The 13,723-nt window shown below is 41.0% G+C and overlaps 1 protein-coding gene across 2 annotated transcripts in view; it reads right to left on the reverse strand.

Annotated features, from left to right (window-relative positions):
• The window catches only part of SDK1 (sidekick cell adhesion molecule 1), a 563,777-nt gene that overhangs the window by 442,658 nt on the left and 107,396 nt on the right, over positions 1-13,723 (reverse strand). For both annotated transcript variants that reach the window (XM_063143659.1, XM_063143658.1), the window contains exon 3: positions 5,019-5,125. In XM_063143659.1, coding sequence (XP_062999729.1) covers positions 5,019-5,125 — 107 coding nt within the window. The remainder of the gene's footprint in view (positions 1-5,018; positions 5,126-13,723) is intronic.

Below are 13,723 nucleotides of genomic sequence, written 5' to 3' on the forward strand. Positions count from 1 at the left end.
TTCTAATTAACCTTGTTGTTACATGATCAGTTTAGCTTTCACAATTTAGGCATTTTCTAATTAAGAATTTCTTCCTATGCACTTCTGTTTGAATTTTCAATTCAACTAGTTATTTCTTTTGCACAATGCTTTTCTTTACCATAAATGTTATCTACAAATGAAAGTTTATGATCCTTTCCCATGTACATTCCGTATTTGAAGACTAATTTTTACATATAATTCATTGTATGGTAGTTATCAATGGCTACTAGTTCTGATGGCTAGTATCAGGGGCAGTATGCCTATGTACATTGGTATTCCTATGTATGCTAGTTGCTGGAGAACATAGGCGGGAGAGTGCTGGGTGAGCCAGCATGGCTGGTCTGATCCAGCATGGCTCTTATTTAATTTTGGAAATTGTTCTGGATTTGTAATTTGTTGGTTTTTTAAATGGAGTATAAGGTACTTTCTACATAAACAGAGCTCTGAATGTTTAGGATGCCATCCTATACTGAAGAGATGCCAACTGAGAGGCAAAGTTGGCCTCTCAGTTGGCATCATAGAAGCCCTGCTATGATGGCAGATCATCAGCGGTTCCACTGGCAAACATTTACCAATGGAACACGTAAAATGGAGTAGAGTCCTGGGTGAGACGGAGGAGGCACAGGGGAGGATATCATTTATGCCAAATCCTACCCTGCAGCAACACTCACACACAACTTTACACCAGCCCTGAACCTGGCACAAAGAACATTTCTCCCATTGACTTCCATCCTGCTTGCATTGCCACAACAGGGCAGACAGTATTGAGTAATTCAACATCCAATCATAGGAGATCACCACCAGCAACTCTCTCCACACAGAGAGACCAAATCATTTCAATAACAGGGACTGCAGCATAGGGCTGTACTGCTTGGGCCCCATACCCCATGCCATGTCATGTAGAACGCATGAAGGGGAACTCTGGTGATGGGAAACAGTGAGAAAGGGAACTTTGCATGAAACAGCCTGTCTCCAACCCACACACACACACTCCGGTCAAGGAAGCTCGTAGTCTTGGCTTTATATTTGATTCCTCGCTCTCCTTTATTCCTCATACTGAGGCAGTAGCTAAATCCTGTCATTTTTTCCTGTATAATATTGCCAGGATTCGATCATTTCTGTCTGTCTCTTCTGCCAAGATGCTTGTTCATGCACTGGTTATTTCTCGGTTGGACTACTGCAACCTTCTTCTCACTGGCCTTCCTTCTTCTAACATCAGTCCGTTGGTTTCTGTCCACCACTCTGCCGCTAAGATCATCTTCTTGGCTCGCCGCTCTGACCATGTTACTCCACTTCTGAAATCTCTTCATTGGCTTCCAGTTCACTTCAGAAACCAATATAAACTTCTCCTGTTGACCTTCAAAGCTTTTCACAGTCTAGCTCCTTCCTATCTCTCCTCTCTCATCTCACACTATTGCCCCACTCGTGCTCTTCGCTCCTCTGATGCCATGTTTCTCGCCTGCCCAAGGGTCTCTACTTCCCTTGCTCGGCTTCGTCCATTTTCTTCTGCTGCCCCTTATGCCTGGAACGCTCTTCCAGAACATTTGAGAACTACAAGTTCAACCACAGCTTTTAAAGCTCAGCTAAAAACTTTTCTTTTTCCTAAAGCTTTTAAAACCTGATGCTGTTTGGACTTTATACTGTTAGTTTTACCCTACCCTGTGCCTGTTTACCCTACCCAGTGCCTGTTTGCATTCTCTTCCCCTCCTTATCGCTTTACTATGATTTTAATAGAATGTAAGCCTATGCAGCAGGGTCCTGCTATTTACTGTTTTACTCTGTACAGAACCATGTACATTGATGGTGCTATATAAATAAATAATAATAATAATAATAATAATAATAATAATAATAATAATAATAATAATAATAGGAAGAGGAGCATATTGATAATGTTCCTGTCTGCCTAGAGCCCTAACAGATATTCTGTCTTGGGAACCCAGGCACAAACACACAACAACAAACTCTATTCCACTCCAACAACTGGCTCCAAGAAAGGACTCTGAGGGGAACAGGGCAGGGAGCTCCACAGGTTCTGGGGGTGCTAGGATGGAGAACCCCACATGGTCCGGGCACTGGGCTGCACCTACTTGACTGCTATCTATACAGCCATTGTGCAAGGCACAGGAGCCTCACTGTGCTGACTGCCTGGCAACCCCACACATGTGTCTCTCCCTTTCAGGATCGCCTCCATCCAGGCGCCGTTCAGTAAAGGCTGTGACATTGATTGGTTGTGTACTGACTTTCCGTGGCTGGGGGGAAGTCTCAGTGGCATGTGGGGAGGGTTTGGGTTTAGGGTTGGTGTCTAGGTTGGGTTTGAGGTTATATATCCCATGGTGAGGTGTCATGGTGTGCAGAGTGTGTGTCTTGGGCTGCCCTTAAGGCTTGTCTTGGCCACTCTCCTTGGATGCCTGCCTAAGCAGTCTTTTCCTCCTGGGTAAGTCTTGAACCCTTGTCCCAGGAGGGCTGTATGTGCTCTCTGCAGGTATTCTTTGCCCAAGGAGCTATATGGGTGCTGTTTGTTGATCTTCTCCTTACTCCCCACTTTCTCTGTCTGTGTTGTGTTCATAAAACAGTAGCTGTGAGGAGCACAGGGGATTAAAAGCCTTCCTGGAGGGATGCTTGGGTAATATTGGAATTGTTACTGGCTGTGCTACTAAAGCTGGTTGTGGGGCTGGCTTCTGTGGTGTGTGGGTGTGGGTGTGGGTGTGGGTGTGGGTGTGTCCATAGTCATGACTTCATGGTCTGCCTCTGTGTGTGGATAGCACGTGGTCATTGCTGGGTCAGTCTTTTACTGGTGGGTTATGGGTGTGCCTGTCATTTTTATGCCATTTTTTATTTTTTTGGTTCTGTATTTTGCCCCTTCTCTCCCATTGGATATGATGGTGGTTTAACTGGCATATCTCCACTCCTGGCACACTGTGAGTATAGGATTGCCCCACTAATTTTCTTTTCACTGATTTTGGCACAATTAGTAAGAACAGTGGAATTTTAGCTATCGTCTCTTATCTCTATAATTAAATCTCTGGATCACAATGAGATTCCAAAACCATGTTTCTAACAGAAGTAACGCTGTTCTTAATTTATGCTTATTAGGGAACGTGGGGTTGTAAAGCTCAAAGCAGTTTTACATTCTTTTATGTAAACATTGTTGTGTGCCAAAACCAAAATACCATGGAGCTGTTGCTTGGCAAATTTCATGGGTTAACAAATATGAGCATGCTTCACTCTTAGTTGTTTCTAAACCACATGCCTAATTTGGCTTATTGATCCCTTAGATGTTACGTTTAAAATGGTCTACCTTGCATAATTCCTTGTGCTCAAAATTAACATTGGCTTAGTTAGTACAGTCTCCTGTAGTCTCATTCTCAATAAATCATATGAAAGCAGTAAAATGCTTTCCTTCTAATGCAAAAACTGCTGTAATGGCAGGAGAATGGCTGTCTTGATCACAGTTACTGCTTAGTGGAGATCTATTATTGGGGGTTAAGAGAACAGGAGCACGCTTTGAAGTTGGCTTCAAATCTTGGTTAAGGGGAAACCTATTGTCAATGGGTAACATTGGTCCACCCATATATTGCTTAACTGAGATTAAGGGCAAAGGGAATTCATGCTTCTAAAGGAAGGCAGACTGGGAAGCTCTCCACCAATGTCTGTACAAACCCTGCTTCATATTGGTGAAATCATTTAAAACCTTAAAACACTTCACAGTTCCAACAACTTTTTAAAGCAGTCTGTGTTGCATGATATCTGCAAAGCAGATATTAGATAATGGTTAGCTGGAAGAGTTAATGGCTGCTTGGCCAATTTGCAGAGCATTACACACTATTATTCTTGATGTTAATATTAAGCTGCAGGAAAAATAAATTCAGCACATTTTCCCTGATGATACCTCTCTTCTCCATTTAATCACTTCCTTGTAAATGGTCATGTCTAATAAAGAATTCCATTCACCCACTTCATCTTCCTGCCATTTATCAAATGACAGCCACTGTTGCTGACCTTCCAGTTAAGTGCCCTGAGGAACAATAATCAAAGTCTCAGACAGAGACGTGTAGAGTATAAACAAATGGTGAAACTTCATCTTACTTGTGAGATTTCTACTTGTCTTCTCCACAGGCGGACAATGATATGGAACAGGTGGGTAGAGCTTCCCACCAACAGAATGGTAAAACAGACTTAACTAAACTGAAGGTGTCTCAGTTCCACAGGAAGAATTCTTCACCAAGACCATATTAAAATATAGTCTTCAAGACTATATTTTTTTAAAAAACTAAGAACCGCTGATTTTGAGAACAGATGTATTTTACAACTTAAGTCACACAATTTGGCAACTGCAATTAAGAAAATCTACACGTACATCCTAGCGAAAGTCAAGGATTTAATCCAAGGTCAAACTTGACAGTTTCTACAGTTGTAACTTTGGATGTAGCAGACCTGTCTCAAAGTGTGACTTGTGGGGGTATTTGTCAACCAAACCTTTAATTTCTAGGTGTGAGTATGCTGATTTTAAAATGGACCTCTGTTTTGTGCTTTGTACTGTATGTTTAGCACCTTCCCAACCTCATTCACACTAAAGGGTGCCTACTCATCCTTGGTGGTCTTCAGCTTCAAAACTATAGATGTTAAGAATTGTCTGCATTGCCCATTATATATTTTTGGAAAGTGGAAAGATGACTAGGTAAGTCTACTGTGAGAATACTCTGCAAGGGTAGGCAACCTGGTACCCTACAGTTGTGTTGGATGGCAACTCCCTTCATTCCTGACATTGGGTGTGATGGGCTGGACCTCATGGGAGTTGTAGCCCAAAGAATCTGGAGGACATTAGGTTGCTAACCACTGCTCTAGAGTCTGGAGGTAGTGCCACCTTCGTCCTTTCAGAGACAATAGGACAGGTCTACACAAATGGGCAGAATAATGGCTATAATATTGTTATCTGCACAAATGAGTTTGGGATTTTATTAAGAAACATTTGAATAAATGCCTTTCACACATACATGCCACTTGGACTTCTGATTTTCTTTGCAAGAGTGCACCCATTCTGTTCCTCACAACACACTGATAAAAACCAGCATCAGATCTTTGCAAGGATGGGATAACATATCTGTAAGACAGAAAGAGACACAGGAGTTATAACATATACTCGATTTCAGTATTTGTTCTCAAAACCAGTTCGAGCCTCAAGGGAAATATATCTCAGCTTCTCATAATGATGCTCATTTTAAAGACTTTTCACAATCTTTTAAAGACAATTTTCACATTGCTTCCTATCCCAATGATTATCACTCCTCAGTTTTTGTATGATTCTAAACTGTGCTATATCAATTGGTATATGCAAGAATACTAAGATGAATACTATAGCATTTCAGCTTGAAGAACAATTTATGAATAGATTGAATTCCACAGTTAGCCTAAAATTATATTGACACGTTTCAGCATTTTCTACCACTCAACATTCCTTCATCTATAAAGCAGGAAAGTTAATTTCTTGCCCTATGGTAACAAAAAGCAGAACAGAAATCTAAGTGGTGATATTGGAAAAGGTGTTCAGCAACATCAAAACTCTACTTCTGAAGTCATTTTTTTTTAAAAAAAGTGCATTGTGTAATCGACTGAACTCATAAATGTACTGAAAAAGATAAGGTGCATTGCATATCGCAGGGATTCTGCCTTCTTCTTTCTCCTGCTTTTTTCCTCCCTTCTCAAAGACTGCAAAAAGATTTTCAGCGAGCTGAAGGCAGTTTTCTAGAGCCATCATTATCAGTACTCATCTTTAATTTTTGCATCCTGCCATGATCTCTGGTTAAACCAATTTGCAGGCTTTTATGACACTTCAATCTGTGCCCTGGAAAAGCTCAAAAGTCAGAAGAATACCCAAGGTCTTCTGCAATAATACATTCTGGTACGGTTGTCATAAACCCAGGTTATAAGTATCACATTCTTCCCATATCCACAGCACTTTTAGGAATGGTTTTGAATTCTGCCTTTTGTTTTAATAAATCAAAGGATGGACCCAGAGCAGCCCTAGCAAACATACACATGCTAGGTTTATTTGTTAATATGTAGTTCCTTTCATTAATTGCTTCAAAGCCACACATGAACAAGTCAGGAACTGGTTTATTTATTTGCAGACATTCCTACCACACTTTTCAATTCCATGAATTTCCATGGCAGTAAAACGTATGTTTTGAAAAAAAATCCTTAAAGTGTTTTAAAAAAAAAAATCCAGTAGATGAACTGCGGATTTTTTTAAAAAAACCTGAGCACAGCTGAACAAGCAGAAGCAGAAAATACAAAGCTAATAATTTAAAAGGCTAGGGAAGATAAAAAGAACTTTGCCTGGAAACTAGAATTCATTTGATTTGGTAATGAGTGTCACTGGAGATAGCATGGCTGTGAAGGTACCTACCTCACCTCTGATGGTAGGAACTGTGCCTGCTCTGGGTTTTTGAGGGCTCTTGGGCAGGGCATCACCAGTGCCCCCCCCCTCCCTTAGTGAGTCATTGTAAGCCTATGCGGCAGAGTCTTGCTATTTACTGTTTTACTCTGTACAGCACCATGTACATTGATGGTGCTATATAAATAAATAAATAAATAAATAATAATAATAATAATAATAATAATAATAATACCTCCATGCTCTTTCTCCCCATTGCTACTATTTGATTGCTTGGGTGGCAGAAAGCGAGTAAGTAGAAAGTGACATCTACTGCTCCTCCTCTCCATCGCTGGCCTTAGCTAGACAGGGCTTTATCCTGGGGCGAACCCCGGGATTGTCCCTGTGTGTCTACATGACGCACTGGGGATCCCAAGATCAGGGAGGGATCATCTCTCCCTTGCCCCGGGATAGAGCCCTACACTTTGGGCCCATTTTTTCCATGGTCTTGGGCTGAGACCGCGGAACATGTGGCCCGCTGCCGCAGGTTGACCCAGCTCTGCGTGATTCCTTGCATGGAGCCAGGAGCCTCGCTGCGCCCATCGGGGGTAGGGTGGGGGGAGCAGGGAAATTAATTTAATTTTAAAAACCACTTACCTTTTGCTCACGAGCGTTCATGCACTCCCGTCACTTTAAGAAAAATTTTTAAATGGCAGGCATGACGCCTCTCCTCCTGAGGTCATCGCGTGTAAATGGAGGAGGGATCTTGTATTAAACACAATGTGAGATCTTCCCTCCTCCGTCGTGTGATAAAAGGTAGGTCTAGCTAAGGCCACTGTTTCCTGGGCCAGAGGAAGAGGCAGGGGAAGAAGTGGGTTGCAATGGTGAAGCGGATGGGCAAGTCCAGGTGGCCCATGATGTCAATGGCTCCTGCTGGGGTTTGGGCCCTTGGCAGGTACCAGGCCATGGCTGGTGTTGATACCAGCCCTGGGTAAAACACCCAGAAAAGGCTCTCAGATGACAATCTCAACAGCCAGGTATGTGGGAGCATGTGGCTCCTGAGTTTGGCCACCACTGCTATATATTCTGCTTAAATGTCGCTTAGCCTATTAATTGTTCCATTTCTTTCATTACATTGTATCTGATTAGACAATCTGGAAATTAGTTGAAAGGGGCAAGTTCAAAGTGAACACAATATTTGAACAAACTTGTTAATCATTCAACAAACATTAAAGAAAAATAAAGGCAAATTCCCTCCAGTCACCTTCTGGAGAGCTTATAACAGGATTAACAAATCTCTTAATAAAAAGGCAAGGCAGTAGAGAATAATACTGAATTGTGATCTTTAATGTTTATTAGGCTGGAAGAAAAGGCTTCCCATATATAAAACAAATTAAAAACTGCAAACAGTATGATGAATTGGCACATTTCCCATCAGTCTCCTTTTCCTCCTGGGTGCAATCTCCACTCCAAACAATGGGTAGTTCCCTCACTTGGTCAATAGAAGAAAGATTATACTAAAACAAAAAACAAAAAAACCAACCTCCCTCAATGTGCAAAGGATCAGCCAATTCCTTGAGCTATCTCAGCCAGAAAGTTCCAGTAGAGGCATGAAAACAGTGCTCAAAGAAACCATTAATATCGCTCAGTGGTACAACTCAGGAATATTGACTGATTGATTGCAGTTTATGCTGTCCAATAGCTGAAGCTTTCTGGACAGTTCACACATTTTCAATATTAATTAATTAGGGTAACCATATGAAAAGGAGGACAGGGCTCCTGTATCTTTAACAGTTGCATAGAAAAGGGAATTTCAGCAGGTGTCATTTGTATATATGGAGAACCTGGTGGAATCCCCTCTTCATCACTAAAGTTAAAGCTGCAGGAGCTATATTAGAGTGACCAGATTTAACAGAGGGCAGGGCACCTGAAGCTTTAACTGTTGTGATGAAGAGGGAATTTCACCAGGTTCTCCATATATACAAATGACACCTGCTGAAATTCCCTTTTCAATACAACTGTTGAAGATAGAGGAGCCCTGTCCTCCTTTTCATATGGTCACCCTAAATTAATAAATTCCACAAATTCTGCTCTTGGAAAGCTCAAAGCGCCTCATGTGGCAATCCATGCTCAGTGATAACAATGTAACAGCTTCATAGGTTCTTGTCCCATTGTCTGGGCACAAGAAGTCTTGTACTGCTATTGTATCAATATCTTTGAAAATGACAAGAAAAAGATTGTTCTAAGTATTAAACACTAGCTTATCCCCAAAAGCTAACCATCTTTCTATCCTAGTGACAGAAGAATCATTCTGCATGCAAAAGAGAGGGAGGCATTTTTATTGTCTGCATGCCAGAAGGGCACTTAAACTTTCTGGAGATATGAGCAAGTAATTTAGGGGAAATGACAGTTTGTTTGGAGTGGAGTAGCCCAGAAGAAACTGGCTACTTAAGAAAGCCTAAGACAGAAGATGGATAGTACAACAATAAATGAAAATATCAATGAAAAAACCATGTAAGTCTTTTGGTTCCTGAACTCAAGCTCTAGAGTAAGGCTGCCATCTCTTAAGTGTCCACATTCAAAATTGGGTCTTAAAAAGATCTCCAAGCTGGAACACATTTTATATTTGTACATGGCACCTCCAGTATGAATTTTATAATAACAACAACAACAAGAAGAACAACATGAAATTGCTTTATACCGAGTCAGACGAGCCAGCCAGTGTAGCCTACTCTGACTGGCAGCAGCTCTCCTCTCTTGGGTCCCTGGCAGAGGTTTTTAAGATAGCCTGCTACATGACCATTGAACTGGAGATGCCAGGAATTGGACCAAGACCTGGAGCATGTGAACTATGGCTACTGAACTATGGCTTGATCTAGCAACTCCAATGCTAGCGAATATTCCATGCTTGAAATCCTAAGTATGAGGTGGGGCGGGGGAGGGAAGAATGTGTCAACCTCTGCTGGTGCAGAGCTCTTCCGTGGGTATCATAGTCCAACAGCATGGACTGAAAGTGTAGAGGCTGTGGCAATACTCTTGAATTTTCAATCAATTTGGTAACATTTAAACTGGAGATGTGTCCTTTAAAGGGAAACTACATTCCAACTTGGTGAGCTGTATTGTTATGTGCTTCCTATTTCTCTGAGCAGTGTGAGGATCCAGGGAGCAGTGCTACCAAATTTGGCTTCCTTTTTTAGGAGAGACCACTGGTGATTAGGGAGTATCACAATTTACAGACATGGCATAGATAGAGGCAAACAGCATAAGCAAACTAGAAATATCTCGTGCCACACATCAAAGTCCAGAAAGGAGCACCTGCCCCCCAAGATGTCTTCAGAACCCACAGCTAGTTCTCTTTCTTTCTCTGTCTCTCCCAAACTTCAGTTATTTCACACAGAAACTTTTAGTACTACCTTTAGCTGAAATTGCAAGCCGGGACAGAAGGCTATGTAGGAGTCACCCTCCATAAACAGCTCTCACTTTCTAAGAATGTTTTTTTAAAAAAAAAAAAAAAAACTTCTGAACAATTTGTTTCCAATTTCCCATTAAAGAAACTCTAACCACCATCCTGAGCTCATTAATCTGTAGTTTTCCTAACAAAAGATGTGTCTGGCATGGTGTGTCCAGCGTTCGTAACAGTACAAAGCTACGTTTAAACATTGAAACCTGACAGCAGTGACTTCCCATTTTCCTCTATGGAAGAAACATCCTCCTGCATTTGCTGAGCATTTCCTTATTCATAGGAAATGATAGGAAAGCCACCATAGGCATAGATCTGCAGCAAATTGCTGGAATTCCTCATTGCTAGCCATGATCTTCCCCTCTCAATCCTTTTGCCAATTCAGCAGCAATCATCCCAAAAGTCAAAGCGCTCTTTCATACCACCAAATTCCCTCCAAATTTAAATTTATTTTGACTATATATAAAAATGAAGCATGGTTGAAAAGAAAAAAAGGTGGGGGAATCTGATGAGGCTCATTTTGAACTCATGATAAGATTGTGGGGACAATTACATTCTCCTAGCATATCTTTAACCTACAGAGCAAAGACATTCTTGGCTTCTAAACAGGTGGAGGACAAGCTGTCAGGAGGTGGACTAGTGCCTTCAGCAATGTGCACAAGGGAGGAGGTAGAGAACCTTGGAATGATAATTGTGGCGACAGTGGCATGTCCTTTTCTCATCTGTGAAATGTTGGAAGCTACACAGGAGGTTGGGAGGAGAAAGCCACAAAATTGGCACATTCTTAAAGAGCACTAGATAACACTTTTATTTCAACCACCTATTATTGATTTATTTTCATTGCAACATGAATTTACCAACCTCTAGGGAAAGTTTTTCTTTATTCCTCTACAAAAAAATAAGGTAATGCATGCAGAGTTATTAAATTAACCAGGATGCACATATAAAAGTTGACATCCTGATACAAAGAAAAGCTTTCTGACCTGGATAACGCACAATATTAATTTATTGCACATTTGCGACACATAAGGCCCACTCAGTTGATGACAGCCCTCCAATGGGTTGATAAACCTCTTCTTTCAAGCACAGGGCTGGTCACAATACTTGGTTTATGCTCAATATCCAGCTTGATGGGCCACAAATTAATGCATGATTTATGATGTGCAACACCGAGGCAAAACTCTGTATAGACTCCAATTATTTTCTCCCCAAACTCTCAGCTGCCCCCTGAGTTTGCTGTATCAATTATTGAATTAATTCACCCCTATTAGCAATCATAATCTGAATTCACAAAAAACATGTTATGGATAACCTGCAACATCACATGTATTAGTTACTGATTTGGTATGCAAATCACATTATTGCTATTGATTTTAACTGAGCTGGATTTTAGGTATAGTTTATACCAGCCAATATTTATGTAGAAATCCCCCAGATATTTTACCATGCTGCTTGCCAACAAGATGAGACTAAGGTCAAATTTAGCCCAACATTCTTCAATGAAAAACAAATATACTTTTGTTTGAAATAATTTCATCCTAATGAATAAATGAAATTCCCTGCATATAAATTCAAAAACATGCCAAGTGCATCTTGGTTTGTGGCAAGCAATTAAAAATAAATAATAGACCTGAAATATTCATAGTAACATATTTATTCAAACTTTATTGTGAATTTTGATTAGCCTTCCTTGCACATTCTGTGTGAAAGATAAATGCTTCAAGGCTTTGAAACAAGTTAATCAAACCCTAAACAAAATAAATATGCCTTTCATCATGACCCAAGAAACCTATGTATTATACTTTGTTCAAGCAAAAGTATTAAATGTATGGTTCTTCAACATATCCCTATAGTGGAAACATGCAAGAATACACTGCTTGTTTTTATATTACAACAATCATATTATAATACGCTGTGCAAGGTCCTGAATTTCTAATGATTTGCATTCTATTCTTAAAATAGAAAACATCTCTCTGTGTCCTCATTTTTGCCTTTCTACCTTTCTGTAACTCCGGTTCTCCTGGGACCTGCCCTTCCAAACTGTTCCATTACACCTCAGTTCTCTTAGTATTGTTAGTTTCCACTGAGCGTTGATTTTTTTTGCTACTCTGACGGACTGCAGCAAGACACACCCGTTGATCAAACCTACTACTGTGTTGACTCAAAATGACATGCCTGCTTTCTTCTGTAGTTAATCAAGCTAGCTTCCCTTTAAATAGTATTTTAAATCTCAGTTCCATACATTTTGTAGCGTACAAATGATAATAAGGGCCTTTTGAGTGTTCAAAGCACATCACAGACACCAGCAACTCATTAGCAATGGGGGCATATTTATTTATGGGTCAGTGACAATGGCTCTGCCAACTGAATCATTCCTATGCAAGCCATGACAAGGCATGGCCTTTCTCTCCTCCCTCAGCAAGAATAGAGATGCTTACAAGGAACAACTGAAATCTGAGCAGTTTCTCTTGTTCAAGGAGAGGGTGAAATAGCCCTTTGTATGTGTCTCAGGCCTTAGCTAGACCTAAGGTTTATCCTGGGATCATCCCGGGATCGTCCGCCTGCTCCCGGGATATCCTGTGTGTCATTTACATGAACAGGGATGACCCTGGGATAAACCTTAGGTCTAGCTAAGGCTTCAGAGAGTAAGAGCATAATGGAGAGATGTCCTTGGGTTAGGGGTCTATGCTGGCGGCTAGATCTGGAGCACCTGGGAGCCTCTGGTTGCTAATCTATGACATTGCTTACTCAGCATTCCTTACAATAACCCTATAAGGTATGTATTATCTGCATACTGCAATATGCAGACCTGAGAGAAATTAGCTTATCCAAGGTCACTTGGTGAATTCATGGCTTGAATTCATAATTCAGATCTCCATAATATTGTGGGAAGAGAAGGTTCCCTTGCAAATTATTTGTCATGGAATTCCTTGACCACATTACTACATGGACAGCATCATACCCAACTAAATGGATCACACTGGGAAAGCCTCTCTCCGCAATGCAATAATGCGCAAAAAACACCACTCTCTTATATGTGGATTGGTTATAGGAGAGGCAAAATGCCCTATGGTACAGAGGGGGAAAGTGTGAATCCAGTTACGAGGTAATGCTTACAGTAGTGCATAACCACATCTTGTATTCCAAAGTGATAAGCCTTCTTTTAGGCATCCCTGAGCACACAGCCTTATCATTCTGCTTCCATGTTCCTTTCCCCCATCCTAGCACCCACCACATGGTTTGCACCCCTGGGTTGTTTTGCCACTCCTGCTAGCACTAAGCGGTAGTGATTAACCCATGGTGACTACCACACTCGCTCGTTCCTGACAACTTAGGTTTTAAAAATAAAACTGGTTTTTCCTTGGAGCACCATGTTTGTGGTCCCCCTGTGATTTTCTTTCTTGTAAGGAAAACTGTGGCAATCACAGCTCTGGTACAGTGTGAGGGGGGTGTCTTTCTCCAATAGCATGAAATATCCTAATCTAAATGATGCACTCCAGGAGCTGCCATTACCCATGGAGAAGAAAACATGTGGACATGGATATTTAATCCCTCATGTTTCCCCCTCAGTATCTAATATTGGCTTTGGGATGGGGTGGGGAGGTCAATCTAGATCAGAGCCACAGGGAGATTTTTTTCTACCCCCACCTCCCATTTGAGGGGGGCAACGGGGAGAAGAGGGGCCATGCCTTGCTCATCCTTGATATATGGCAACGTAACAATAAAAACTTCCAATAATAAAATGATGCCTATATTGGGTTAGGAGTCAGCAATTGAGATATTTTATTTATTTAAAATATTCCTAAGAGGGCCCATTATATACGTTGCAATATAGGTTTTCATTATATAGCATGTTTGCCCTTGTT

This window comes from Elgaria multicarinata, chromosome 17 (assembly GCF_023053635.1).
Source record: "Elgaria multicarinata webbii isolate HBS135686 ecotype San Diego chromosome 17, rElgMul1.1.pri, whole genome shotgun sequence".
Lineage (NCBI taxonomy): Eukaryota > Metazoa > Chordata > Lepidosauria > Squamata > Anguidae > Elgaria > Elgaria multicarinata.